Below are 27,532 nucleotides of genomic sequence, written 5' to 3'. Positions count from 1 at the left end.
AAAGCCGCCCGGCACCAGCAGCGCCACAAAGGGACCTGTCGCGATCGCAACGACCCGGCGGGGGGCCGCCCAACCCAGCCCGCAACCACCCCAACTGAACTCGGACTGCAACAACAACTGACGGACTGCAACAACAACTGACGACCTACAGGGTGAGTACCCATCAGGGGACAGGGAATCCATCAAGGGAGACCAGAGCTGGAGGGAATCCCCAGACCCTGACCTAGACTCCCTACCCCAACACCCGGACCACAGGACCCACTAAAACTGGGAACTGTTCGAGAGCCCCACCAGCCGGTGGAGCACACTCTGCTGGCCAGGCCAGAGCAAGAGCGCCCCGGGAAGGGAGCTTAAATGCTCAAGCCAGGAACAGTGCCCCTGGGTCAAGACTACCAACAGTAGAAGAAATTTGAACTGTGTCCTCCAGGCTGCATAACCAAGGTGGTATACACATTAGCACAGGCCTAACGAGCGCGCTCCAGGCTGGGGCCGGAACCAGGCCAGGGGACCGGCGCCTGAACAAAGCAAAAAGGGTCAGAAGTGGGGCTGTGGCTCAAATGGTAGGGTGCCAGCCCTGAGCTGAAGAGCTGAGGGACAGCACCCAAACCTAGAGTTCAAGCCCACAACCAGCCCAAAACAAACAAAAACACATCAGGAGCCCATAGCAGACTCCAGTATTTGGGAGAGTGCATCCAGAGCATCTGATCTTCCCAAGAGCACCCGCAGGAGCAAACACAAGCAGTCTAGGCTGCTCAACCCTTCCAAAGGCGGGAATTGCTACAGCAGAGAGCTGAGAATCCTAAGTGAATAGCAGCTGGAAATAGGCTCCCAACAGAATCCAGATCAGACACAGACTCTCTCTACCAATAGAGAATCAGCAACCAAGCAAAGACAGACACACCAAAACAAGATTGAAGAGCAGTCTCCTGAACCCCCATGCGAAAATCACAGAGAAAAATCACAAGGTTTACCACTACCCAGGACAGCAAGCTCACCTCAAAAGCCAGCAGCCACGCAGGGGAGAGCCCCAGTGGGAGCAAAGCAGGAATGGAAGACAAAAACTACATCCAAGGGTTGCTGGAGGCAATGACTCAAGAAATAAAGCGAGAAATGGATCAGAAATTGAAAGAGCACAAGGATGAACTATCAAAAGATATACAGGATATCAAACAAAAATTGGATGCAAAAATAGAAGCTGCACAAACCTCAGTAAGAAGTGAGATAAACGCCAAATTAGAGGTAATGCATACTGATATCACCTCATTGAGAGGTGAGATCAGTACTCTGAGAACCAACATTGAATCCATAAAGGGATCCATTTCCATCATGCAAACCACAATAGAAGCCACGGTCAACAGAGTGAATGAAATGGAAGGTAGAGTGTCAGATACAGAAGACAGAATACACCAACTGGACCAAAAAGTGACAGATATGGAAAAATCACTCAAATTAAACCAAAGGGAAATTCAAGAGCAAGCAGATAATGCTAAAAAATTTAACCTTCGCATAATCGGAGTGGACGAAGGTGAGGAATTCCAGAGCAAGGGAATGCAACACCTATTTAACAAGATAGTCAATGAAAATTTTCCCCACCTCAAAAACGACCATCTTAACTACATCACAAAAGCTTATCGAACACCCAACAAGCAAGATCCCAGGAGAAACACTTCTAGGCACATAATAGTAACAATGATGGATCTGAATAATAAGGAAACAATCCTGCATGCAGCAAAAATGAAGAAGGAGCTATACTACAACGGGAAAAAAATTAGAATCACTGCAGATCTCTCCACACAAACAATGAATGCAAGAAAAGCCTGGGAAAGCACCATACGAGCCCTGAGAGCCAATAACTGCCAACCCAGACTGATATACCCGGCAAAGCTAGCATTCACATTCGATGGAGAACTGAAAACTTTTAATAGCAAAGAAAAACTAAATGAATACATAAACATTAAGCCAGCATTACAAAGAATTCTAAGAGGGGGGACACAACCTGAAGAAAGCAACCAGGAACTGGGACCTGCCCCAAACAGGCATTACTCAAAGTCTAACTGAGCAAGCACAGGAGGAAAGGAAAGAAGAAAAACTTAGGAAAACGGAATGGCAGGGACAACAATGCATCTCTCTATACTTTCTCTTAATATAAATGGGCTGAATTCGCCAATTAAAAGAAAACGAACTGAGGACTGGATCAGAAAACAAGACCCATCCATCTGTTGCCTTCAGGAGACCCACCTCTCAGCCAAACATACAAACAAACTCAGAGTGAAGGGGTGGAAAAGGATCTACCAATCAAATTCCCCCAATAAGAAAGCAGGTGTAGCTATCCTGATATCTGACAAAATAAACTTTTCATTAAAATCAGTACAGAAAGACAAGGACGGACATTACATATTAATAAAGGGAACAATCCAAGAGGAGGATATAACCATCATCAACTTATATGCCCCAAATATCGGTGCACCCAGATATGTTAAACAAATGCTCTCAAACTTACAGAATAAAATAGATCCCAATACGATAATACTAGGAGACTTTAACACGCCACTCTCACCAAAGGACAGGTCTACCAACCAGAGGATTGGCAAAGAAGCTACCGAATTAAGTGAGGCCATACTTCAAGCGGAATTAACTGACATCTACCGAGTATTTCACCCTAAAACAACACAGTACACATTCTTCTCAGCAGCTCATGGAACTTTCTCCAAAATAGACCATATCATAGTTCATTCAAGGAACTTAAGCAAATACAAAGGGATCGACATAATCCCCTGTATCCTATCTGACCACAGTGGAATCAAGCTAGCTCTCAATAACAAAGCATACCGCAGAAATTTCTCTAATACATGGAAATTGAACAGCACACTCCTTAACAAGGCCTGGGTAACAGAAGAGATCAGAGAAGAAATAAAGCATTTCCTAGAACTCAATGAAAATGAAAACACCTCACAAAGAAACTTGTGGGACACAGCAAAAGCAGTCCTGAGGGGCAAATTTATTGCCCTCAGTGCCCACATCAAGAGAATGGAGACAGACCAAGTAAATAATCTCATGTTGCAACTAAAACAGCTAGAAAAACAAGAAAAAATGGGACCTAAAGCTACTAGACGAAGCCAGATAACCAAATTGAGAGCAGAGATTAACCAATTAGAAAATCAGAAAACCATAACCAAAATAAACCAAACAAAAAGCTGGTTCTTTGAAAAAATAAACAAAATTGATGGCCCGTTGGCAAGATTAATTAAAAAAAGAAGAGAGGAAACCCATATTAATAGGATTAGGGATGCCACGGGAAACATCACAACACGTACCCAAGATATCCAAACAATTCTAACAGACTACTTTCAAAAGCTATACTCTCTAAAGGAAGAAAATCTGGCGGAAATGGATGCATTTTTAGAGAAATACAAGTTACCCAAACTGAGCAAAGAAGAAGTTAACCAATTAAATAAGCCAATATCCTATAATGAGATACAGGAAGCTATCAAAAGTCTTCCAACAAAAAAAAGCCCAGGACCAGATGGATTCACAGCAGAATTCTATAAGACCTTTAAAGAAGAACTAATACCCATACTCCTCAAGCTCTTCAGAGAAACAGAGAAGGAGGGAGCTATCCCAAACTCATTCTACGAAGCCAATATCACACTCATCCCCAAACCAGGCAAAGACCCAACCAAAAAGGAGAATTACAGGCCAATCTCCTTGATGAACACAGATGCAAAGATCCTTAACAAGATTCTAGCTAACAGAATCCAGAAACACATTAAAAAAATAATACACTATGATCAGGTAGGCTTCATCCCAGAGACACAGGGATGGTTTAACATACGTAAGTCAATAAATGTAATCCAGCATATCAACAGAGCCAAGGTCAAGAATCACATGATTATCGCCACAGATGCAGAAAAGGCCTTTGATAAAATTCAACATTCATTCATGCTAAAAGCTCTGGAGAAAATAGGAATAGAAGGAACATTTCTAAAAACAATAAAAGCCATTTATGACAGACCAATAGCCAATATTATACTTAATGGGGAAAAGCTACAACCAATCCTCCTAAAAACAGGAACAAGGCAAGGATGTCCACTGTCTCCACTCCTCTTCAACATAGTCCTAGAACCCTTAGCCAGGGCAATAAGGCAAGAAAAAGACATTAAAGGGATCCGCATAGGGAAAGAAGAAGTGAAACTATCCCTTTTTGCAGACGACATGATACTATACCTCCACGATCCCAAAAACTCCATCCCCAAACTTTTAGAAATCATAAGTCACTTCGGCAAAATAGCAGGATACAAAATAAACCCACAAAAATCAGTTGCCTTCCTATACACTGATAACGCACAGGAAGAGAGGGAAATAAAGGGAGCAACCCCATTCACAATAACCTCCCAAAAAATAAAATATTTAGGAATTAACCTAACCAAAGATGTAAAAGAACTATTTAATGAGAACTATAAAAAGTTAAAGAAAGAAATTGCAGAAGACACTAGGAAATGGAAAGACCTCCCATGCTCCTGGATAGGCCGACTTAATATAGTAAAGATGGTGATACTTCCAAAACTAATATACAAATTCAATGCAATTCCTATTAAAATCCCAATGACGTACATCACTGAAATACAGAAAACAGTCCAAAAATTTATATGGAACAACAAAAGACCTAGAATAGCCAAAACAATTCTAGGGGATAAAGACAATATGGGAGGGCTATCCATGCCGAACTTCAAACTCTACTACAGAGCTATAATCACAAAGACAGCATGGTACTGGCACAAAAACAGACCCGAAGACCAATGGAACAGAATAGAAGATCCAGATATAAATCCACAGGCCTACAGCCAGCTGATATTCGACAAAGGAGCCAAAGACATACAATGGAAGAAACACAGCCTCTTCAACCGCTGGTGCTGGGAAAACTGGGCAGCCACATGCAGAAAACTAAAAGTGGACCCCAGCCTATCACCATGCACCAACATCAACTCAAAATGGATTAAAGACCTTAACATTAAACCTGAATCTCTGAAACTACTGCAGGACAGAGTAGGAGAGACACTTGAACTAATAGGCACAGGAAGGAACTTCCTGAACAGAGTCCCAGGGTCACAACAAGTTGGAGAGAGACTCGACAAATGGGATACCTTAAAATAAAAAGCTTCTGCACAGCTAAATCTATCGCAACTAAGCTAGAAAGACAACCAACTAATTGGGAAAAAATATTTACCAGCAATATATCAGACAAGGGGTTAACATCCTGTATATACAGGGAACTCAAGAAACTAATCCCTCCCAAACCTAACAAACCAATTACTAAATGGGCAAGGGAACTAAAGAGGGACTTCTCAAATGAAGAAATAAAAATGGCAAAGAAACACATGAGGAAATGTTCATCATCCCTGGTGGTGAAGGAAATGCAAATAAAGACAACCCTGAGATACCACCTTACCCCAGTCAGAATGTCCCACATCCACAAATCAGCCAACGACAAATGCTGGAGGGGATGTGGAGAAAGAGGAACCCTATTACACTGCTGGTGGGAATGTACACTTATACAACCACTTTGGAAAGCAGTCTGGAGGGTCCTTAGAAAGCTAAAGATTGACCTCCCTTACGACCCAGTCATACCACTTCTAGGCATCTACCCTGAACAACAGGAACCAATATACAAGGACACGTGCACCTCCATGTTTATTGCAGCACTGTTCGCAATAGCTAGGATATGGAAACAACCTAGGTGCCCCACCACAGATGAATGGATCCAAAAATTGTGGTATCTATACACAATGGAATATTATGCAGCCATTAGAAATGACAAAATAATGGCATTTGCAGGGAAATGGATGGAGCTAGAAGGAATCATGTTGAGCGAGGTAAGCCAAGAACGAAGAGACAAACGGTACATGGTCTCCCTCATAAGTGGATGCTAAATCCAAAAGGTTAGTGATACGACAAAACTAACAGGACTTAAGAAACAAAGAACTCCCGCTCATCTGGTTGAACCACTACTAAATATCCTCATGCTGCTGATCACAAATATGGTATATAACATGTGAACACTGTTATATATTACAGACTGTGGTAGACAATTTGCTCCAGGGAAGTTAGAATGAACTTGTGACTTTGAAATTATGTAATCATTTAATCACAATCAAAAAAAAAAAAAAAAAAGAACCTCGGGGAAGGGAGGGAGGGAGGGGATGGTAGGGGGAAAACAATGGAGGGGGTAACAATGTTCAAGAGGAAGTGTACTCATAACCTCACTCATGTAACTGTGACCCTCTGTATAGTAGCTTTACAATAAAAAAAAAAAAAAAAACAACAACAAAAAAAAAAAAAAATGCTAAGAGACAACACCTAAGCCCTGAGTTCAAGTTCCAACACAAGCACACACACACACACACACACACACACACACACACACACAATCACAGAATGTGTCTTGAGGCAGATTACCATTTATTAGTTCTGAAAAAGCAGAGCCTGAGACAAGTACTCTGCTCCAAGATAGCGGGGTGAGAATTGGGGAAAGGTTCTGCAGGAAAAGCAGGGTGGGGAGGGCAGGACAGGGCCAGGGAAGGAGCTAAGGAAAGAAAGGATCTGGCCAAGGATGTCTACAGCACAGACCACACCCCTCAGCTTTGCCACAGTGCCCACTTGGTCTGGGTGGTCTGTCATGTGGCTTGCCAGGCTCTTGGAGGTATCTGCTTCATCTGGAACAAAGAACCCTGCAAGGAGAATTGGGTCAAATTGTCATCCTACTAGATAAACATTGGGATGTTTTACTCAGGAGCAAGGACCCTAGAATCAAGCTAGACCCTAGAATCTGGATATTGAATATTGTCCCCACTCCATCCCTGCTAGTCCCCTAGGGTTTGTTGCTTAACCTCTGTGAGCCTCAGTTTCCTTCCCTAATAAAAGTCTCAAGAGTTCTCTTCATTCAGAGGTTCAGGGAACCTGATGATTACATTTTATTTTTTGTTTTTATTGTCAATTGTAGACATTAGTATCATCCCAGGGGAAGCCCAAAAGGGGTTGTGTTTGCTCAGTTAGATGACTTACACTTTTCCAGAGAACCATGCAGACAGCCAGTTACAGAGAACCAAGGTTTATTGCCCGGAGAGAGAAGAATGAGAAGAAGCACTAGCTATTGTCTGAGGTTAGATAACCTGGAGGTTTAGGAGGGGTAGAAGGGGCTAGGAGGTGGAGACCCTGGTGTGGACGTGTGGGCCAGGGGCTTCCTCATGGCAGACTAGGATTTATGGCTGCTGTCCAAATAGTAGATAAGGGGCCCTGCAGCTGCCCAGACCTGTAGGTCATTCTAAGGGGCTCTTGTTGCCTTATATGGTGGTAGCTGCCCCAGAGAAGTGCCATCCCAAGGTAGAGGAGGTTGGAGGCTGATTATTTACTGCCTTTACTACATGGGCCTGGTGTTGCCTAGGAAGGGAGCATGCTAAGCTGTGGAGAAGGGAAGGAGTGGACTAAGCTATGGGAAGGGAGCTCATTGCACTAACAGGTCCCATGCAAAGAGCTAGGCACATCACACCCCTAACAAAGGTGGTGGGGATGGGGGTGGCTGGAGTTGAGCCTCTAGTCAGAGGTGGGAGATGAAGGAATTGCAGGGGGGGGGGATATCCTGTATAATGGGCTCGTTGTAGCCAAAAAACTTTGGAAGGCCTTTGGGAATGAATGATTTAGGGGGTCAGTCTCAGAAGGGAATTTGAGAATGGAGATGAACTAGCCATAAGGACAGCGTGGAACATGGCCAAGGAGTGACCTCGCTGGCATCCACAGATCCAGGAATGGGAGTGAAAACAATGTGCTGGTGACATCTTTCCATGTTCTGTTGGGTTGGAGAAGCAGACCAGAAAATGAAGATCCTTGATTGTGGTAGATCCTGTTACTAGATTGCATGGATGCCTTCATGGGGGGGGCTGAGTTACCTGCTAAGAGTGATTCATCACTCTTAATGCTGGAAATCTGCTTTGCCTGCGAGATCAAAGCTCACCCCTAGGTGAAGCCTGGCCAGTGGCTACCACAAAGGAAGAACAATAGCTAGCCCCTCCTCCTGCCGGATCAGCTAAGACTCCTTGAACTCAGGGCCTGGACTCCATTCCTGTGCCATTCTGTGCTCAAGGCTAGTGGCTTTACCACTTGAGCCACAGCATCACTTCTAGCTTTTTTCTGGGTCCTTTATTGAGGATAAGAGTCTCTGTCTGGGCTGGCTTTGAACTGTAATCCTCAGATCTCAGCTTCCTAAGTAGTTAGGATGGCAGACATAAGTCTCTAGCATCTGGCTGGGACCCCATTCTTTTTTGTTTATTTTGTCTTTTTTTTTTTTTTTGCCAGTCCTGGGGCTTAAACTCAGGGCCTGAGCTCTGTCCCTGAGCCTCTGTGCTCCAGGCTAGCGCTCTCCCACTTGAGCCACAGTGCCACTTCCAGCGTTTTCTGTTTTTATGTGGTACTGAGGAAGCAAACCCAGAGCTTCATGCATGCGAGGCAAGCACTCTACCACTAAGCCACATTCCCAGCTCTGGGACCCCATTCTTGTTTGGCTCTTTCCCTGCCCTGTCTTTCCCTCATCTCCTTTTGCTGCAGGTAACACCACTCTAATAAGATCCTGGGGGTGGGAGGAATGTAAAAATGTGAGATGCATGAAGGGGTCAATATGATGAGTAAAAAAAAGAATGATCTATTTGAATGTGGCATGGTCCAGGGCTCAGCCATGCATTGCTGGGCAGCCCCAGTGGCCACTACTGATGATGTCATTGTCAATGAAGGTATATGAGGTACAGATGAAAGCTGTGGGCCAGCTATCAAGTCTTCAGCCACGGATGAGTCTCACAGACTTTTCTGCCTAGGCTGATATTGAACCAGAGATCCTCAGATCTCAGCCTCCTGAGTAGCTAGGATTACAGGCTCGAGTCACCCGTGTCTGGTTTAGGCAGGACATGTTTTATATAGGGTTGAAGGGGGCGGGGGAGGGAAATGAATGAACTGAAATTCTTCAGAAAGCTGGGCAAACATTCCTATAAGGAGCCCATGAGGCCTGCCTGGAGCAGGAACTTGGCTACCACTCTCACTGTAGTCTGAATTATCCAAGCAGAGGAATCTACAGTCCATCCTTTCCCCAGCATTGCCCAGTGCTGGCCCTGGGGCAGACCAGGTGGCAGGGATGGAGGGTGCGTGATGGGAAGGGCGGGGCCAGCGTAGCCTGAGGTTCCACCCAAGGCTCTGGCCCAGCCCAGGGCGGAGTCAGCTCCGGGTCGGGCGGGGTCTACGCGGTCCCCAGGTGGCTCCAACACCTGGCCATCCGGGTGCCACTGCCCACGGTGCCATGGGGAGAGCAGTTCAGGGGTGGCAGCTGTGGACCCCAAGGGAGCTCTGGCTGCAGATGGCAGCGCTGCTGGGGATGCTGGCGACACAGGTGAGAGCTGGGAGCTCGGGGTCAGTCAGCCAGGCACAGGGGCCTGGGACCAGCTGAGGGACCGGGGTGCAGCCAGGCAGTGGGGTGTGGTCTCCCTCCCATCCTCCTTCCCTTGGCTCCCCGGGTTGCTCCAGGTTGTCTCCTGGCGGGTGGAAAGCTAAGTTTGGGGGACTGTTGCCCCGTCCCTCACACTGTCTAGCTGGGCAGCCGTGCCAGGCATAGCTAGCTGCAAGTAGAACAGATCAGCCACCTCCCCTGCCGTAGCTGGGGCAGGAGGGGCCTCCTAGCAGTAAAGCCAGGACTCTTAGAATGTCTTGGGGTGAGGGCTCCAGCTTCCTTTAAAAATGCCATCAAATGTAGCTGGGAGTGTGGCTCATTGGGTAGAGCAAAAGGGAGTTCCTGAGTTCAATCCCCAGTAAATACATATATGTATGTGTGTGTGTGTGTGTGTGTGTGTGTGTGTGTGTGTGTGTAATAAAGAGGTTCCAATCCATAAGTCAGGTTATAGATACAGTACAATTTATCTTGATCAATGTCACCCTTCCATTGTTTCCCCTCATTCCCTTCTTCCCCTCCCTCCCCTCATTATGTAGTTCAACTTTTACATAATATACAATGAATATAATGGTCTCATTTGCTCACCTTAAAAAATAAAATCAACTTAAGGATCCCCTGTGGGAAAATGCATCCCCCCCTCACTCACAAAGGGACCCCCCCCACACACACACACACATCACCAAGTTCAGAAGCTCTGGGATAAACGAACTTCAAGAGTAAGGAATCCAGTTCTCCCCAGGCTGAACAGACCTCACTTACAGAGAGGCAAGCTGAGGGACAGAAGTCGACCAGCTGACAGCATGAATGTCCGGCCTTTAGAACCCTCCAGGAGCTAAAGGGCCGGTGGGAGAGTTAGGGCGTCCACCAAGCCCCTCCCAGCCCCTCTGAGCTCATCCATGGTGACCAAGTCATGATAAGTGTTTCCTGAGAAATGAGCGCCATTAGAAAAACCTGGATTTGTTTTTTAAAAAATTAAAGATAATGTTAAAAAGACAAAAATTAACATGTCAACCCTGATGCTCAACCTATGCAGCAACCCAGTCAGCAATCTTGTCTCAGGCTGGTCTTACCTGCCCAGTTACAGATGGCAAAACTGAGTCTCAGAAACAAGAAGGGTCTAGAAGGTAGCAAGCACCCTGGCTCTCACCAGCCACCCTTGGCTCAGCCCTAAAGTTGAGGGTCCCAAAGCAGGATGTGGCCTCTGAAGGGGTACAGCAAGGCCACCCGGATATCAGGGTTCCTGCTGTGAGTTCAAGCCTCGCCCTGTTTGCTCAAGGAGAGGCCCGAGTTGGTGAGTTGGCCCAGCATGGGCCAGATGTAAGGGGAGCCCTGCCTCCCTCCCTTTCTCCTTTCTCCTTCCTCTGTCACCCCTCCTCCCCCTTGCCCCCAGCTGCGGTCCAGGGACACCAGGGGAGCCTGGCAGCAGAAGCTGCAGAGCCAGTTTGGAGCAAGAGAAAGGGTGATCTAGAAAGAGGCAGGCTTGGCTAGGCATGTGGCTTAGTGGTAGAGTGCTTGCCTAGCATGCATGAAGCCCTGGGTTCAATTCCTCAGTACCACATACACAGAAAAAGCCAGAAGTAGTGCTGTGGCTCAAGTAGTAGAACACTAGCCTTGAGCAAAAGAAGCTCAGGGACAGCGTCCAGGCCTGAGTTCAGTCCCCAGAACTGGCAAAAAACAAACAAACAAGATGATGATGATGATGGGGGGGGGGGGCGGCAGTGCCTCTGATCTTCCTTCCTCTTCTCTGGGAGAAGAGGGGGGGTGTCACATCATCCTGCCTGGGGTGGGGCAAAATGCTCTTCAACCCAGAGCTGATGTTACTAACGACCCCAGGTCCAGCCCCTCAGGCCAGAGAACCTCCTGTTTGTGTCCACCTTGGATGGAAGTCTCCACGCACTGAGCAAGCAGACAGGAGACTTGATGTGGACGCTGAAAGACGGTGGGTGAGGAATGGTTGGTTCTCTCCTTGGGTCCCTAGTTTGGTGAAGGGAGGTGGGGTGGATGTGTGTGTCAGGTAACAACATAGGCATTGGAAACCAACAAGCCAATGCCTGTGGGCAGCTTTACCCCTTACCAACTGTGAGGCCTTAGACAAACCACTCTGCCTCTCTGAGCCTTATTGTCTTTACCTGTAAAATGGGGCCAAGGGTAATGAATGACCCTACCTCTTAGAAGGATGACATTGGGGCTGGGAAGGTGGCTCAATGCTAGAGCACTTGCCTTGCATGCCTGAGGCCCTGGGTTCAATTCCTCAGCACCACATAAGCAAAAAGAAAAAAGCCAGAAGTGGTGCTGTGGCTCAAGTGGTAGAGCGCTAGCCTTGAAGAGCTGAGGGACAGTGCCCAGGCCCAGAGTTCAGGCACCATGACTGGACCCCCCCCCCCCAAAAAAAAAAAGGATGACACTGAATTTTTGTCACCTGTGGGTGGCTTGGGGTCTGCCACACGGCAGACTCAATGAGGGTCTGGAAGGACTCTCTCTGTGTCCATGTCCCCTGCAGATGCCATCATCCACGGACCCATGTATGTCACAGAGTAAGTGAACTCGGAGTCTTTCAGAGGGAGGGAGCCGCTGGAGATGGGGGAGTCGTTGTGATCTGGAAAGGTTTGGGGGATGCATGTTGGAGGTAAGAGAAACGATTCATGCAGATGCACTATGGGACAGGATCTTGCTGTTCTAAGCTGTCTCCCACCATGACAGGTTTAGGTAGCTGAGAGGGTGGAGGGGTGGAGATCCCATGAAACCAGGGGTGCATACCCCACCTTCTCTGTGCTCTTCTCTTCCCCACAGAACGGCCTTTCTCTCAGACCCAGCAGATGGCAGCCTGTACATCTTGGGGAACCAGAAGCAGCAGGGGTTAATGGTATGTTTCCCATAGTGCTTTGGGTGGGGGGAGGCCAGGCCTCCCTCCGCCACACTCCAAGGGGCAGCAAGGACCAATATGGGCAGAGACAGGTGTTTTGCACATGGCCGGAGGGATGTCTGTTAGCAGTCCATAGCGGGTAGGTCCACGCCTGTAATCCTAGCTACTCAGGAGGCTGAGATCTGAGGATTGTGGTTTAGAGCCAGCTTGGGCAGGAAAGTCTGTGAGGCTATTATCTCCAATAAACCACTCAGAAAACCAGAAGTGGTGCTGTAGCTCACATGGTAGAGTGCTCACCTTGAGCTGAAGAGCTGAAGGACAGCACCCAGGCCCAGAGTTCAAGCCCCACGACTGGGGGAAGGGGGAGAAGAGAGGGAGCAGGTCTGGCTGGGTCTGCAAAGCAGGCCTCTGAAGGGATTGCAAGGGAGAAATGCTTCTCGAGAACTCTGAGGGGTATGAAGGGGAAACTCTATGTGTCAGTCAGCTTTTGCTAAATAACAAACTGTCCCCAAACTCAAAGGCTCAAAAATCCAAAGAACGTGGCCACATGCCAGTGGCTCATGCCTGTAATCCTAACTACTCAGGAGGCTTAGATCTGAGGACTGAGGTTTGAAGCCAGCCCAGGAAGGAAAGTTAGCGATATACTTATCCATTTACCACCAAAAAAGCTAAAAGTGAAGCTATGGTTCAAGTGGCAGAGTTCTAGCCTTCAGCAAAAACCTAAAAAATAAAAAATAGCTGAGAGACAGCACCCAGACCCTGAGTTCCAGCCCCAGGACTGGCACAAAATAAATAAATACATAAATAATACAGATATCAGTGAAAGCCGGATGGTCTTTGGTGACCACAGAGCTTTTAGACCCTGATCCCAGCCTTTCCCCATGATCGCGATCCAATCACAAAACCCTGGCAGACCTGACTCTGCTCCCATAGGGTAAAAAAAAAAGAGGGGGGTGGGATCTCCACTCACCACACCCAACCAGGGTCTCCTATACCCGGGAGCATCTCCTCACCTTTTCTGAGTGGCCATTGGCAGGTTTTATTTGGGTTTTTATTTTTGTTTTGTGCTAGTCCTGGGGCTTGAACTCAGGGCCTCACATTATTGGGTTGGCTTTTTCACTCAAGACTGGCACTGTCGGGCTGGGAAGGTGGCTCAGTGGTAGAGCGCTTGCCTTGCATGCTCAAGGCCCTGGGTTCGATTCCTCAGCACCACATAAGCAAAAAGAAAAAAGCCGGAAGTGGCGCTGTGGCTCAAGTGGTAGAGCACTAGCCTTGAGCTGAAGAACTGAGGGACAGCGCCCAGGCCCAGAGTTCAGGACCCACGACCGGACCAAAAAAAAAAAAAAGACTGGCACTGTCACTTGAGCCACACCTCCACTTTTTGGCTTTTTGCTAATTAATTGGATATAAGAGTCTCAAACTTTTCTGCCCTAACTAAACTTCAACTTGTAATACTCCAGGTTGCAGCTTCCTGAGTAGTTAGGATTATAAACCTGAGCCATGGACACCCAGCCCATAATAAACAGTTTTGATATCTCTGTGATTTTTTTTTTTCTGGCCAGTCCTGGGCTTGAACTCAGGGCCTGGGCACAGGCCCTGCGCTTCTTTTGCTCAAGCCTAGCACTCTACCATTTGAACCACAGCTCCACTTCTGTCTTTTTTGAGTAGTTTATTGGTGATAAGAGTCTCAGGGACTTTCCTGCCAGGGTTGGCTTCAAATTGTGATCCTCAGATCTCAGACTCCTGAGTAGTTAAGATGACGGTGTGAGCCACCGGCATCCGACAGTATCTCTGTGATTTTGAGGAGGTCATTGGGCAGGGATCAAGTGAAATCCATGGCATCTTCGCACTGAGTGTGAGATTTTTCTGCAGTTCCTCAAAGAGATGTGTAGCAAAGTGGTTAAGTATCCTGATTCTGAAACCTGTCCCCCTGGGTTGCAAAGCTGGCTTTTCCATTCACTGGCTGTGTGACATTAGCTGAGTTACTTAGCCTCTCTGACCTCCAAGTTCCATTCCTGGAAAGTGGAAATAATCCTGAGCCTTCCCATGTGTGTGCTCTGACTCCTTCCTGGGCCTGTTCCCTCCCCTTAGAAACTGCCGTTCACCATCCCGGAGCTGGTTCATGCCTCTCCCTGCCGCAGCTCCGATGGGGTCTTCTACACAGGTGAGCATCTCTCCAGCCTGTGGGATCCAGGCCCAAGCCACAGAGACAATGACCTGGGTCATGCCGTGCCAGCTAGGGAGCAACATGTGCCCTCTCCATGCCATCTTGAAGGCTGGCAGACCCTCCTCCTCCACAGGCCAGAAGCAGGATGCCTGGTTTGTGGTGGATCCTGAGTCGGGGGAGTCGCAGATGACGCTGACCACAGAGGGTCTCTCCACCCCCCACCTCTACATTGGCTGGACTCGTGAGTCCCTCCCAGGATGCTCCCCGGGTTCTGGGCCACCCCTCGCCGTTTTCTCTGTGTGTGAACTGATCCTGGGGCTTGAACTCACGGTCTAGGCGCTGTCCCTCGGCTTTTTTTTATTTTTCTGCTCAAGGCTTGTACTCTACCACTTGAGCCACAGCTCCATTTCTGTCTTTCTGGTGGTTAATTGGAGGTACAAGTCTCACTAACTTTATTGCCCAGGCTGGCTTTGAACCGCAATCCTCAGATCTCAGCCTCCTGAGTAGCTAGGATTATAGGCATGAGCCACTGGCACCTGGCTAGGCCCCCTTCACTATGTTTTTTTGGGGGGGAGGGTCGGTCGTGGAGCCTGAACTCTGGGCCTGGGCGCTGTCCCTCAGCTCTTCAGCTCAAGGTTAGCGCTCTACCACTTGAGCCACAGCGCCACTTCCGGCTTTTTCTGCTTATGTAGTGGTGCTGAGGAATCGAACCCAGGGCCTCATGCATGCAAGGCGAGCATTCTACCACTGAGCCACCTTCCCAGCCCTCCCCTTCACTTTTTCTCTGCTCAGGACTGAAAATTAATGGTTTTTTTCTTTTGTTTTTGTTTTGCCAGTCCTGGGGCTTGAACTCAGGGCCTTAGCACAGTCCCTGGGCTTCTTTTTCTCAAGGCTAGCACTCTACCACTTGAGACACAACACCACTTCTGGCTTTTTCTGTGTATGTGGTACTGAGGAATTGAACCCAGGGCTTCGTGCATGTGAGGAAAGCACTCTACCACTGAGCCACCTTCCCAGCCCTGATAATTGCTCTTCAAGCAGAGTCCAGAGTATTAATCTTACCAAGCACTGGACAAAGAGGCTGCGGTAGGCAAGTCCTGGGGGCTCATACCATTAATCCTAGCAATTCAGGAGTCTGAAATCTAAGGATCCTGGTCCAAAACCAGCCCAGGCAAGAAAGTCCATGAGACTCTTACCTTCAACGAACCACCAGAAAACTGGAAGTGGAGCTGTGACTCAAAGTGGTAGAACACTAGCCTTGAGCAAAAGAGCTCTGGGACAGTGCCCAGGCCCTGAGTTCAAGCCCCATGATGGACAAAACAACAAGAGGCTGGGGTAGGGATGGGGCAAGGACCAGCAATAAGCAACTCAGGCCTGGTCTCTGCCATTGTAACGGTCAGTCAGCAGGCTGGGTGCTAGGAAAGACCCATCCCCATCCCCACAAGATGAATGATCCTGAGGGAGGTAGGGGACTGGGGGGCGGGGGAACCCCACACATGTGTTCCTAACAACCTTGCTTCTGGGGGTCCCCCAGAATACACTGTCACCATGCACGACCCCAGAGCCCCGGCCCTGCGCTGGAATACCACCTACCGCCGCTACTCGGCACTCCCCGTGGATGACCTGCCTGGAAAGTGTGAGTACCACCTTCCTCTGGTCCCCACCACAGAGCAAGATCTCCCACCCAGGAGGCCTGAGTGACATCCACAACCAAGGCCCGCCCCCCCATCTACCCAGACCACGCCCCCAACAAGTGACCACGCCCCCCCAGCTGACTCCCAAGGCTTACCTTCTCCCCACAGCATCCTGACTCCTCTGTACTCCATTGTGATCTTGGGTGGGTGACCCCCCCCCCCTTCACATCCTGAGCAACCTCCACAGCTCCTATAGTTGTACTGACAGGCTAAATGACCTGTGTACCTGACTTTAAGTGACCTTTTCCCAAAATGACCTTTCCAAGTGACCTGGCCACCCCCATCTTCCCAAGGGCTGCTCACACCTGTAATCCTAGCTACTCAGGAGCCTGAGATCTGAGAGTTGAGTATCAAAGCCAGACTGGCAAATTTGAGAAACTCTTTTTTTAATGTTTATTGTTATTATAAAAGTGATGTGCAGAAGGGTTACATTTACATAAGTCAGGTAAAGAGTACATTTCTTCTTGTGTAATGTCACCCCTTCTGAGAAACTCTTACCTGCTGTTAGCCAGCAAAAACCTGGGCACAGTGACTCATACCTGTAATCCTAGCTACTCAGGAGGCTGAGATTTGAGCATTCAGTTTACAGCCAGCCCAGGTAGGAAAGCCCATGAGCCTATCTCCAATGAACCACCAAAAAGCCAGAAGTTAAGCTGTGGCTCAAGTGGTAAAGCACTAGCTTTGAGCAAAAGAAGCTCAGGGACAGTGCCCAGGCGCTGAGTTTAAGCCTCAGGAGCAGCACAAAAAAATAGGCTGGAAGTAGAAGTGTAGCTCAGGTGGTAAAGCACCACCCTTGAGCCAGTAAGCTAAGCAAAAGAGGGAAGTCCTGAGTTCAAGCCCCAGTTCAAGCATGCACACACACACACACACACACACACACACACACACACACATGTTGGCTCTGGCCTGAGCCTCATGCCGGGATCCAGAGATATCACAGTGACATCTCTAGGGGCCATGGCTGGTCCTTTCACATTCCAGATAACCCACAACCTCCTGGCTACGATGACCTAGGCTCAGCTTCTCAGTCTGATTGGCTGAATTCCCACAGAGTAAGGCTATAGGAAAGCCCTCCACACCTGAGCCACGACATATGAATAACCCCTGTCTTCAATGTGATCTCACTTGACCCCCCCCCCCCCCCCGCCCCTGCAGCTCTCAGAGCTGCCTGACATCTCCCCAGCCATGTTTCTTGGCAGACGTGAGCCACCTGGCATCCTGCGGGGTGGGCCTGCTGCTGACTGTGGACCCAGGAAGCGGGGCGGTGCTGTGGACACAGGACTTGGGCATGCCCGTGATGGGCGTCTACACTTGGCAGCGGGACAGCTTGCGACAGCTCCCGCATCTCACCCTGGCTCGAGACACCCTGCACTTCCTGGCTCTCCGCTGGGGCTACATCCGGCTGCCCGCCTCAGGTCCCCCAGACACAGCCACCCACTTCTCTGCTCTGGACACTCAGCTTCTGTAGGTATCCGTGTCTGCGGGACCCAGGGAGGGAGTTAGTGGAGTTGGTACAGCCCAGGCCCAGTGGCTGAGAGGGATGACTTAAGCCATGAGCTGCCAAGATTCTTGAATCAAACTGAGCACCAGTGGCTGTTATCTTAGTTACACACCTGTAATCTAGATGATCTAGGTTCGAGGCTAACCCAAGCAGAAAAATTCATGAGACCCACCCCCCCATCTCCAAAGTAACCAGCAAAAAGCAGGACTGGGGGTATGGCTTAAGTGGTAGAGTGTCATCCAAGCAAACTGAGCAAACTTGAAGCTCTGAATTCAAACCCCAATGCTAAAAAAAAAAAAAATAGGTGAGCTAGACATCAAGATAATATATCCCCAAACCCTGGACAGCCCTAGTATTCCAGAAATTCACAGGTTCCAGATAATAAGGATGGTAGTCACACCTGTAAATCAGCACTCAGGAGGCTGAGACAGGAGGGTCTCAAGTTTGAGACCAGCCTAGACTACATAGTAAACCTTGTCTGCAAAAAAAGGGTGGAGATGCGGGCTGGGAAGGTGGCTCAGTGGTAGAGCGCTTGCCTTGCATGCATGAGGCCCTGGGTTCGATTCCTCAGCACCACATAAGCAAAAAGAAAAAAAGCCGGAAGTGGTGCTGTGGCTCAAGTGGTAGAGCACTAGCCTTGAGCTGAAGAGCTGAAGGACAGCGCCCAGGCCCAGAGTTCAAGCCCCACGGCCGACCAAAAAATAAATAAATAAATAAATGTCACCTCTCCTTATACCACTGACTAGTCTAGTGCCTACACCCTGTAGGACCAGACAGGCTAGGAAATCAGAAGTTGTCTATTCATTCAATCTGCTCCATACATATTAGCTGAGCCCTTACTATGTGCCAGCCACTCACTGGGCTCTGGAATCTCAGTGTCTGGTGGGGACATGGATGTGTCAGGATGCCATGTCAAGAGCCAGTAGCTCAGGCCTATGATCCTAGCTACTCAGGAGGCTCAGATCTGAGGAACACAGTTCAAAGCTAGCCAAGCATTAAAGTCCATGTGAGACTCTTCTCTCTACCTACCAAAAAGCCAGAAGTGGAGGTATGACTCAAGCGGTAGAACTCTAGCTCTGAGTGAAAAAGCTAATAGGCCCTAAGCTCAAACCCCAGTACTGCATAAAAGAAGAAAGAAGGAAGATTATGTTTTTAGATTCTGTGAGTCAAATGGATGGTTTTCCTGGTCTCTTGGGTTCGTGGGTAACTTGGTAGAGATGACAATCTCAAATGGTCCCGATAAGTTGATAGACTGATTTAGCCTGAACATTGGCTCATTGCTGAGCCATAAAAAGTCTCTGATATGTTATGAAAAACCAGGCTTTCTCCTGGGGTGAGCAGATTTGCTGTGGTCTCATTGGCCAAGGCAAGTCACCTGACCAGCCCAAAGTCACTATGAAAGGAAACCAGGTATCAAATTACAGTCCCCTCCCCACATCATTACTCATCCTTTTCTCTTCTCTCCTCCATCAGGATGACACTGTATGTAGGGAAAGATGAAGCTGGTTTCTACGTTTCAAAAGCACTAGTCCACACGGGTGTGGCCCTCGTGGTGAGCCAGGGTCTCCAAATGGTCTGGGAAGAGGGGTGGGGTGGGAGAGAAGTCCTTGTCATCCATGGCTGTTCATCTTCTGCCCCAGCCTCGTGGACTGACCCTGGCCCCCGCAGACGGCCCTACCACCGATGAGGTGACACTCCAAGTCTCAGGAGAGCGAAAGGGCTTCCCCAGCACGGCGGTCAGATACCCCTCGGGCAGCCTGACCCTCCCTAGCCAGTGGCTGCTCATTGGTGAGCTCCTGAGACCCAGGTTCCGGGCGCCTGTGTCTGAGTTGGAATGCTGAAGTCAATCTCTACCCTCTGATTTTTGTACCTGCCATTAAGGACACCATGAACCACCCCCAGTCCTACATACTACCATGTTGAGGGTCCGGCCATCCCCAAGGACAAGACCCCCAGAGAAAAGCCAAACACCAGCTCTCTTCTTGCAGGTCAGCACCATAGGTTACAGAGCATGGGGGAGGAGTCTGTCTTGGGAGTGGGAGGGGCAGCTCTTCAGCCTTGCCTCCAGCCACTAAGTGCTGGGTCACTTGAACTCCATCAGTTCTCAAAGAACAAATATTTTGTTCTTTGTGACTGTCCAAAGTGTTAGAAATACCCAAAATGGATCTTGGAGCCAGGTGCCAGTGGCTCATACCTATAATCCTAGCTTCTCAGGAGGTTGAGATCGGAGGATTGCAATTCAGAGCCAGCCTGAGCAAGAAAGTCCATGAGACTCTTATCTTCAATGAGCAATCTGAAAACCAGAAGTGGAGCCACAGCTCAAAGTGGTAGATCGCTAGCCTTGAGCAAAAAAGGCTCAGGGACGGTGCCCAGGCCCTGAGTTCAAGCTCCAGGACCAACATCAAAAAAATTATCTGCATTGTGAAATATGGTTCATGGTTCTTTTTTTATTCTTTGTTAGTGTAAATACTGCAAAAGTTATCAAAGGAGAAATTGAAAACAGAAAAACCTCTATCCAGATATGCTTTCCTGGGACTGGGCTGGATAGGAAACACTGGTAAATAGTTCAAGTTTAGAAGGAAGAGCCCATAGCTGGATGCTGGTTGATGTATCCCTGTCATCTTTGCTACTTAGGAGGCTCAGATCTGAGGATTGAGGTTCAAAGCCAGTCTCAGCAGCAAAGTCCTGGAGACTTGTCTCCAATGAACCTGCAAAAAGGTGGAAGTGGAGCTGTACCTCAAATAGTACAGTGCCAGTGTTGAGTGAAAACACCAAGTGAGAGGTTGAACTCTGAGTTCAAAGCTAAGTAGACACACACACACACACACAAATGAACAGCTCTGTCTTTGAACAATCATTCTCAAGTCTGATTACTCATGAGAATTACCAGATCTGCCAAATTCTGAATCTCTAGGGTTGGAGACCTATATTATTATGGGAACATCAGTGCTTCTAGTGATGTGATTCTTTGCTAGATTTGGCACACCACCCACCCAGCCATCATGTTTCAGTATCATGGAGACCCAGTGCAGACCCTCTCCTTCCCTCCCCAACCTCCCCACCAAGCCCCACCCTAGACTGGGTGATGAACATCGTGTGTGTTGGGGGGGGGGGGGAGATTCATGGCAGGAGGGAAAACCAAGAGTGGATGCCTTTGTCCCCAGCTCTTGGGCCTGAACTGGGAGGAGCCTGGGGAGCCAGAGCTGCATCCTAAAGAAAACAGCCCAGATCCCTCTCCAGGACTGGTACCCCAAGATGTGCTGACCACAGTGCTCACTGCTGTGCTCCTGGGAGGTTGGCTTCTCCTCCTGATCAGACAGGTAAGCCCATCCCCTGAGCTCAGGACTCCTTGGCAGGGTCTACAGGCAGGAAGGCTTCTCTCTCAGAGACTGGTTAGCAAGTCTTTCCCCCATCTACCCTGACAACCCCTCCATGCCTTTCCCGAGATCTTCCCCAAGCTCTGGCTCCAGTGCGAGGCCATCACAAGCACAGGTGTAGGGCCCATCAATGGGCGGGCCTAGTGGAGGCGGGGCTCTCTTAAGCCTTTGCATTATAGCGGCAGCAGCTGGTGGAGAAGCAGCCCCAGAAGCCTTCAGCACCTGCAGGCCCTCCTGACATCTTGAAGGATGCTCAGGCCCAGCCCTCGAAAACCACATCGCAGGGCCAGAAGAAGGTTCAAACCCCCTCAGAGCAAGCCTTTCCATCCTGTGACCCTGATGGTGAGCTCATTATAATCTTTTGTTCTTGTGCCTGTCCTGGGACTTGAACTCAGATCCTAGGCAGTATCCCTGAGGGTTTGTTTTTTTTTTTTTTGCTCAAGCCTAGCAGTCTACCAATTGAGCCACAGGTCCACTTCTAGCTTTTTGCTTATTACTTGGAGAGTCTCATCGATTTTCCTGCCTGGAATGGTTTCGAACGTTGATTCTCAGCTCTCAGTCTCCTGAGTAGCTAGTTATACAGTGTGAGCCACCAGGGCCCGGCTGCTGTGGTTGAGATAGAATCTCTCCATGCCCAGATGGACCTGGACCGGGATCCTCATCTCTGCCTCCCAAGTAGACAGGATGACAGGTGTGAGCCACCAGCTTCCAGCTGCCAGTTAACTTCCTGTGTGCAGCCAACTGAACCTCAAAATGACCCAGTTACAAGGGCAGAGGTAGGGGTTAACCAACCATGTATTCATCAATTCTCACACGACTGCAGTGTGGACATTTGTCCTGCTTTCCATGTTGGGAAATGATCGTGTCTCAGCCACTCGCCTATAGACACATCGATGAGCCCAGGTAGCACCAGGCACCAGAACCATGGGGCCCACTCCCATTCCATGGGCCTCCCTCTCACCCAGGGGACCAGGCTGGGTGGAAATCTAGAGGAAGGTGGGTCAAGGTGAGGGTGGGTTTGGACTGGGCTAAGGAGTGGCTGGCAGAGGTAGGAGTGAAACTCCATTGCCATCCTGTCTTCTAGGGGAGCAGATCACTTTGGTGGGAAAGATCTCTTTCAACCCCCAGGATGTCCTGGGGCGTGGAGCAGGTGGAACTTTTGTTTTCCGGTGAGTCCTTCAAGCTACTGCCCCTTGGCAACTATTCTTTCAGGCTCCCCAAACTCAAAACTGCCTCTTACCACTTCCCACTTTTTTTGTACGCTGATACTACTGAGGATTGAACTCAAGGGCCTGGGTGCTCAGTCCCTTTGGTTTTCATTCCAGACTGGTGCTGTACCATTTGAGCAACACCTCTACTTCTGGCTTTTTTTTTTCTGGTTAATTGTATGAGTCTCAGACTTGCTGGGCCCCAGTGGTTTATACCTGTAATCCTAGCTTCACAGATCTAAGGATCAAGGTTTGAAGCCATCCTGGACAGGAAAGTCTGTGAGACTCTTATCTCCACTAAACTATCCAAAAAATAAGCCTGAAGTGGAACTGTGGTAGATTAAGTGGTAGAGGGGCTGGGAAGGTGGCTTAGTGGTAGAGTGCTTGCCTAGCATGCAGGAAGCCCTGGGTTCGATTCCTCAGTACTACATACACAGAAAAGGCTGGAAGTGGTGCTGTGGCTCAAGCGGTAGAGTGCTAGCCTTGAGCAAAAGCAGCTCAGGGACAGCGCCCAGGCCCTGAGTTTAAGCCCCAGGACCAGCACCAAAAAAAAAAAAGTCTCAGACTTTCCTCCCAGGACTGGCTACAAACTTTGATCCTCAGATCTCACCTGCCTGAGTAGCTAGATTATGGGCATGAGCCACTCATGGTCTGACTCTTTTTTTTTATCATCTCTGTACCCCTATCCCTTGTCTCCCCCACACACAGAGGACAGTTTGAGGGGCGGGCTGTGGCTGTCAAGCGACTCCTTCGGGAATGCTTTAGCCTGGTTCAACGAGAAGTCCAGCTACTTCAAGAGTCTGACAGGCACCCCAATGTCCTTCGCTACTTCTGCACCGAACGGGGTCCCCAGTTCCATTATATCGCCCTAGAGCTCTGCCAGGCCTCCCTGCAGGAGGTCAGTTAGGACTCTGGGGTGGGGGGAATGGGAAGCAGGCCTTGGACCAAGCACTAACACTTCATCCTTGACTGCTTTCCAGTATGTGGAGAAAGCCAGCCCGGGCAGCTGGGGTCTGGAGCCCAAGATGGTACTTCAGCAGATGATGTCTGGCCTAGCCCATCTTCATTCCCTGCACATAGGTACCCACTGCCCTGCCCCTGGACCCCTGCCCTCCAGCCCCTGTCCCCTGCACCAGGCACAGCTGGAACTCTCTACGCTTCCTCCATAGTGCACCGCGACCTGAAGCCAGGCAACATCCTCATCACCGGGCCTGACAGCCAGGGCCGTGGCAGGGTGGTCCTGTCAGACTTCGGCCTCTGCAAGAAGCTGCCTGCAGGCCGGTACAGCTTCAGCCTCCGCTCTGGCATTCCTGGCACAGAAGGTTGGATGGCACCCGAGCTCCTGCAACTCCCGCCTCCCGACAGCCCAGTAAGCCTTCCCATCTCTCCCTGGACTGGGAGCTCCTTCCTGCCTTGGTCCCATCCATGTGGGTAGCGGGGAGCCACTCTCCAAGGCTATTTTCCACCCATACAGAGAGGAGAGCCAGTCACCAGTCTGACTCATGCCTGTAATCCCAGCTACTCAGAAGGCTGAGATCTGAGGATCACAGTTTTGAAGCCAACCTAAGCAGGAAAGTCTGTGACACTCTTATCTCCAATTAATACCAAAAAGCTGGAAGTGGAGCTGTGGCTCAAGTGGTAGAGTGCTAGCCTTGAGCTAAAGAGCTCAGGGACAGCATCCTGGCTCTGAGTTCATGTCCCATTACAGGGGGAAAAAAAACCCCACAGAGGATGACTCAGTCCTCACCTAGAGGAGCAGTTTCCGTTCAGGGACTATTTTGTAGCCTAGGGGACATTAGATAATGTCTGCAGGCAGTTTTTTGGGAAGAAGATGCTTCAGGAGCAGGGCCAGGAATGCTGCTCCACCTTGTAGGTCCCAGGGCTGATCTGGCTTACAAAATGATCTTTAATCTCATTCCACCCATCTCAGAGAAAGTAGGGGAGAGAAGCTAGGCATGGTGGCACACATCTGTGATCCTAGCATTTAGGGAGGTTGAGACAGGAGGATCACAGTTTGAGGCCTGGGCTATACAGTGAGAGACTGACTCATTTAAAAAAAAAATTTTTTTAAATGGCCAGGTGTCCATGGCTTGTCCCTATAATCCTAGGTACTCAGGAGGTTAAGATTTGAAGATCTCGGGCTGGGAAGGTGATTCAGTGGTAGAGTGCTTGCCTTGCATGCCTGAGGCCCTGGGTTCCATTCCTCAGTACCACATAAGCAAAAAGAAAAAAGCTGGAAGTGGCGCTGTGGCTCAAGTGGTAGAGCGCTAGCCTTGAGCTGAAGAGCTGAGGGACAGCGTCCAGGCCCAGAGTTCAGGCCCCACAACCGGACCCCCCCCCCAAAAAAAAAAAAAAAAAAAAAAGATTTGAAGATCTCGGTTCAAAACTAGCCCAGGCAGGAAAAGTCCCAGAGACTCTCATCTCCAATTAACTGCCAAAAAAGCCAGAAGTGGGCATGTAGCTCAAAGGGCAGAGCATTAGTCTTGAGTACAGGAGCTCAGGGACAGCACCTATGCCTTGAATTCAAGCCCCAGGACCCACAGACACACAAAGAAATGATAGCAGGTCCTTGTAGGAGTGAGGGCCAAACTCACAGATTGATAGGGCTCTGGGGAGTATAAGCTAAACTGAGCTTATGTGGCTGGAATCCAGGGCAGCATGGTCCAGAGATCCCAGGATGACAAATTCGTCAAATTCGTGTGTGTGTGTGTGTGTGTGTGTGTGTGTGTGTGTGTGTGTGTGTGTGTGTGTGTGTGTGTGTGTGTGTGTGTGTGTGTGTGTGTGTGTGTGTGTGTGTGTGTGTGTGTGTGTGTGTGTGTGTGTGTGTGTGTGAGATAAGTTGAAGTCTAGTTAGTCACAGATGACTAACAGAAACAGTCACTTGGCCAAGCCATTCCACAAGGCAGTTCAAAGCCAGCCCAGGTTGTGGCTTAAATGATAGTATACCAGCCTTAGGTAAAAATGTTGAGCCAGCACCCAGGGCCAAGTTCAAGCTCCAGAACCAGCTCCTTTACCCCCACACCCTCCCCTCCCTCAAAGAGAGAAAGCTCCAAGTGTTTGCCTAGAAACTTAAGGACTACATACATTGATGGGATGATAAGCCTGTACTGAGTTTTCTAAAGTCAGCACAGGTATTTTAACATTAGGGAAATCTGGGTTTGCTAAGTAGCAGGAGGCTCACATCCATAATCCTAGCTACTTGGGAGGCTAAGATTTAAGGATCATGGTTCAAAGCCAGACTGGGAAGGGAAGTCAATGAGATTCTAATCTCCAATTAACTACCAAGAAAGCCAGAAGTGGAGTTGTGGCTCAAGTAGAGCCCTAGCCTTGAGCACAAATACTCAGGGATAATATGAGGTCCTGAGTTCAAGCCCCAGTACTGGCACACATGTGCACGCGTGCTTACACACACACACAGCCTAGACCAGAAGTTAGGAAGTGAGTCTGGAGCCCAGAGACACCCAGAGAGGCATCGTTGATGAGTTCTAGTTGCAACCCACTCCCTAGACAGCCAGGCTTCTCACAGCTATCTCTCCCCACAGACCAGCGCCGTGGACATCTTCTCGTCAGGGTGTGTGTTCTATTACGTGCTTTCTGGAGGCAATCACCCCTTTGGACAGAGTCTCTACCGCCAAGCCAACATCCTCAAAGGGGCCCCCTGCCTGGCTCACCTGGAGGAAGAGACACATGGTGAGGGAGAGCTGGGCACCCAGCAGAGCAGGGAGGAAAAAGGGTGGAAAGCCAGAGAGGCTGAGCCACCCCTGGTTCTACCTTCCAGATGGGGTCATGGCCCGAGACCTGGTGTGTGCCATGCTGAGCCCGCTGCCCCAGGCCCGGCCCTCCGCTCCCCATGTGCTGGCCCACCCTCTCTTTTGGAGTAGAGCCAAACAGCTCCAGTTCTTCCTGGTCAGAGGGGGATCCTGGGAAGAGCTCACCCCACCCCAAAGTCCCAAGTTTCGGTCCTGAGTAACACGGAAAAAAAAAGTTAAGAGAGTGGCTGGGGGACCAGGGACTCACACCTGTAATCCTAGCTACTCAGGAGGCTGAGATCTGAGGATCGGGGTTCAAAGCCTGTCTGGGTTAATATCTCCAATTAAGCACCAAAATGTTGGAAGTGGAGCGCTAGCCTTGAGCAAAAAAAAGCCCAGAGACAGCACCCAGGCCTTGAGTTCAAGCCCCACAACCAGTGTACACACAGAGTGGGGATAAAACCAGGCTTCTTGTCTGAGCCCAGGGTGTGGACACCTAAACACTGCCATCCTGGCATATCCTGGACCCTGGGCAGCTTCCCGAGAGCCAACTGGGTGGGAGATGCAGACCACTCCTTACTACCTGCATCATCATTCATGCAGTGTAGTGTGACCTTTAACAAGAGACAGACGGTGCGTGGAGCCTCGGCCTGCTCCTGAGTATAAGGGAGATTGGGGTGCTTCCTCTTGGAAGGCTGGGGGAGGAGGGATCACTGGAGGCAAGGCAGAGAAAGCCATCCCTGTCACCCCCAAACCACCCTGATGCCACACAACACACTTGGGCCTTTGGGGTCCTAGGACGTCAGCGACTGGCTAGAGAAGGAGCCCGAGCAGGGGCCGCTGCTGACGGCACTGGAGGAAGGAGGCCACACGGTGGTCCGGGACAACTGGCACCAGCACATCTCTGCCCCGCTACAGGCAGGTAGAGGCCATGCTGGGAGTGGGCCTGGGGGGCAGGGAGCTGAGGGAGCCCAGCTAGGGCATCTCTGGGCAGCCAATTTGTCCACAGATCTGCGACGCTTCCGGTCCTATAAAGGGACATCAGTGCGAGACCTGCTCCGTGCCATAAGGAACAAGGTATGTTTTTTTTTTTTTTGGGGGGGGGGGGGATGTGAGGGGTGCTGGATCCCAAGGGAACCTACCACAGCTAAGACAGGCTCTCTGCTCTGCCCATCTCCCAGAAGCACCACTATAGAGAGCTGCCCGCGGCCGTGCGGCAGGCTTTAGGCCCCGTCCCCGAAAGCTTCGTGAAGTACTTCACCCAGCGCTTCCCCAGGCTGCTTCTCCACACCCACCGTGCCATGAGGAGCTGTGCCCTCGAGAGCCTCTTCCTGCCTTACTACCCGCCCATGTCAGAGGCCATGGAGCCCCACCAGGGGCCAGGAGAACCTGGGGGAACTGGGAGCCACAGAGGTAGACAGCCAAGGCTGGCCACAGCATCCGCCAAGACCAAGCAGCACCTGCTAAGGCAAGGCCTGCCCTAAAGGCTCGG

The 27,532-nt window shown here is 49.6% G+C and overlaps 1 protein-coding gene across 1 annotated transcript; it reads left to right on the top strand.

Annotated features, from left to right (window-relative positions):
- Positions 1–9,334: 9,334 nt before the first annotated feature.
- Ern2 (endoplasmic reticulum to nucleus signaling 2) lies at positions 9,335–27,524 on the top strand. Its single transcript, XM_042689815.1, has 22 exons — positions 9,335–9,424; positions 11,315–11,420; positions 11,982–12,015; positions 12,272–12,344; positions 14,436–14,508; positions 14,645–14,752; positions 16,046–16,147; positions 17,405–17,669; positions 19,180–19,258; positions 19,347–19,494; positions 19,588–19,694; positions 20,871–21,026; positions 21,284–21,425; positions 22,168–22,252; positions 23,000–23,189; positions 23,272–23,371; positions 23,461–23,660; positions 25,834–25,981; positions 26,070–26,197; positions 26,839–26,962; positions 27,050–27,117; positions 27,222–27,524. Exons 1-22 carry the CDS (start codon positions 9,335–9,337, stop codon positions 27,522–27,524), a joined length of 2,829 nt encoding a protein of 942 aa, XP_042545749.1.
- The last annotated feature ends 8 nt before the right edge of the window (positions 27,525–27,532 follow it).

The sequence above is a fragment of the Dipodomys spectabilis genome, unplaced genomic scaffold (genome assembly GCF_019054845.1).
Source record: "Dipodomys spectabilis isolate Male_0828 unplaced genomic scaffold, ASM1905484v1 ptg000127l, whole genome shotgun sequence".
Lineage (NCBI taxonomy): Eukaryota > Metazoa > Chordata > Mammalia > Rodentia > Heteromyidae > Dipodomys > Dipodomys spectabilis.
Note: the sequence above shows the minus strand (reverse complement) of the source record. Positions and strands in the feature narration are given on the sequence as shown.

What these genes read in the sequence shown, in the direction of transcription:
- Ern2 (XM_042689815.1), top strand. Translation starts at nt 9,335, where the DNA reads ATGGGGAGAGCAGTTCAGGGGTGGCAGCTGTGGACCCCAAGGGAGCTC. An exon ending in CCTGGAGGAAGAGACACATG is followed by an intron (nt 25,982 to 26,069) that starts GTGAGGGAGAGC and finishes TCTACCTTCCAG; the next exon opens with ATGGGGTCATGGCCCGAGAC. An exon ending in AACAGCTCCAGTTCTTCCTG is followed by an intron (nt 26,198 to 26,838) that starts GTCAGAGGGGGA and finishes TTGGGGTCCTAG; the next exon opens with GACGTCAGCGACTGGCTAGA.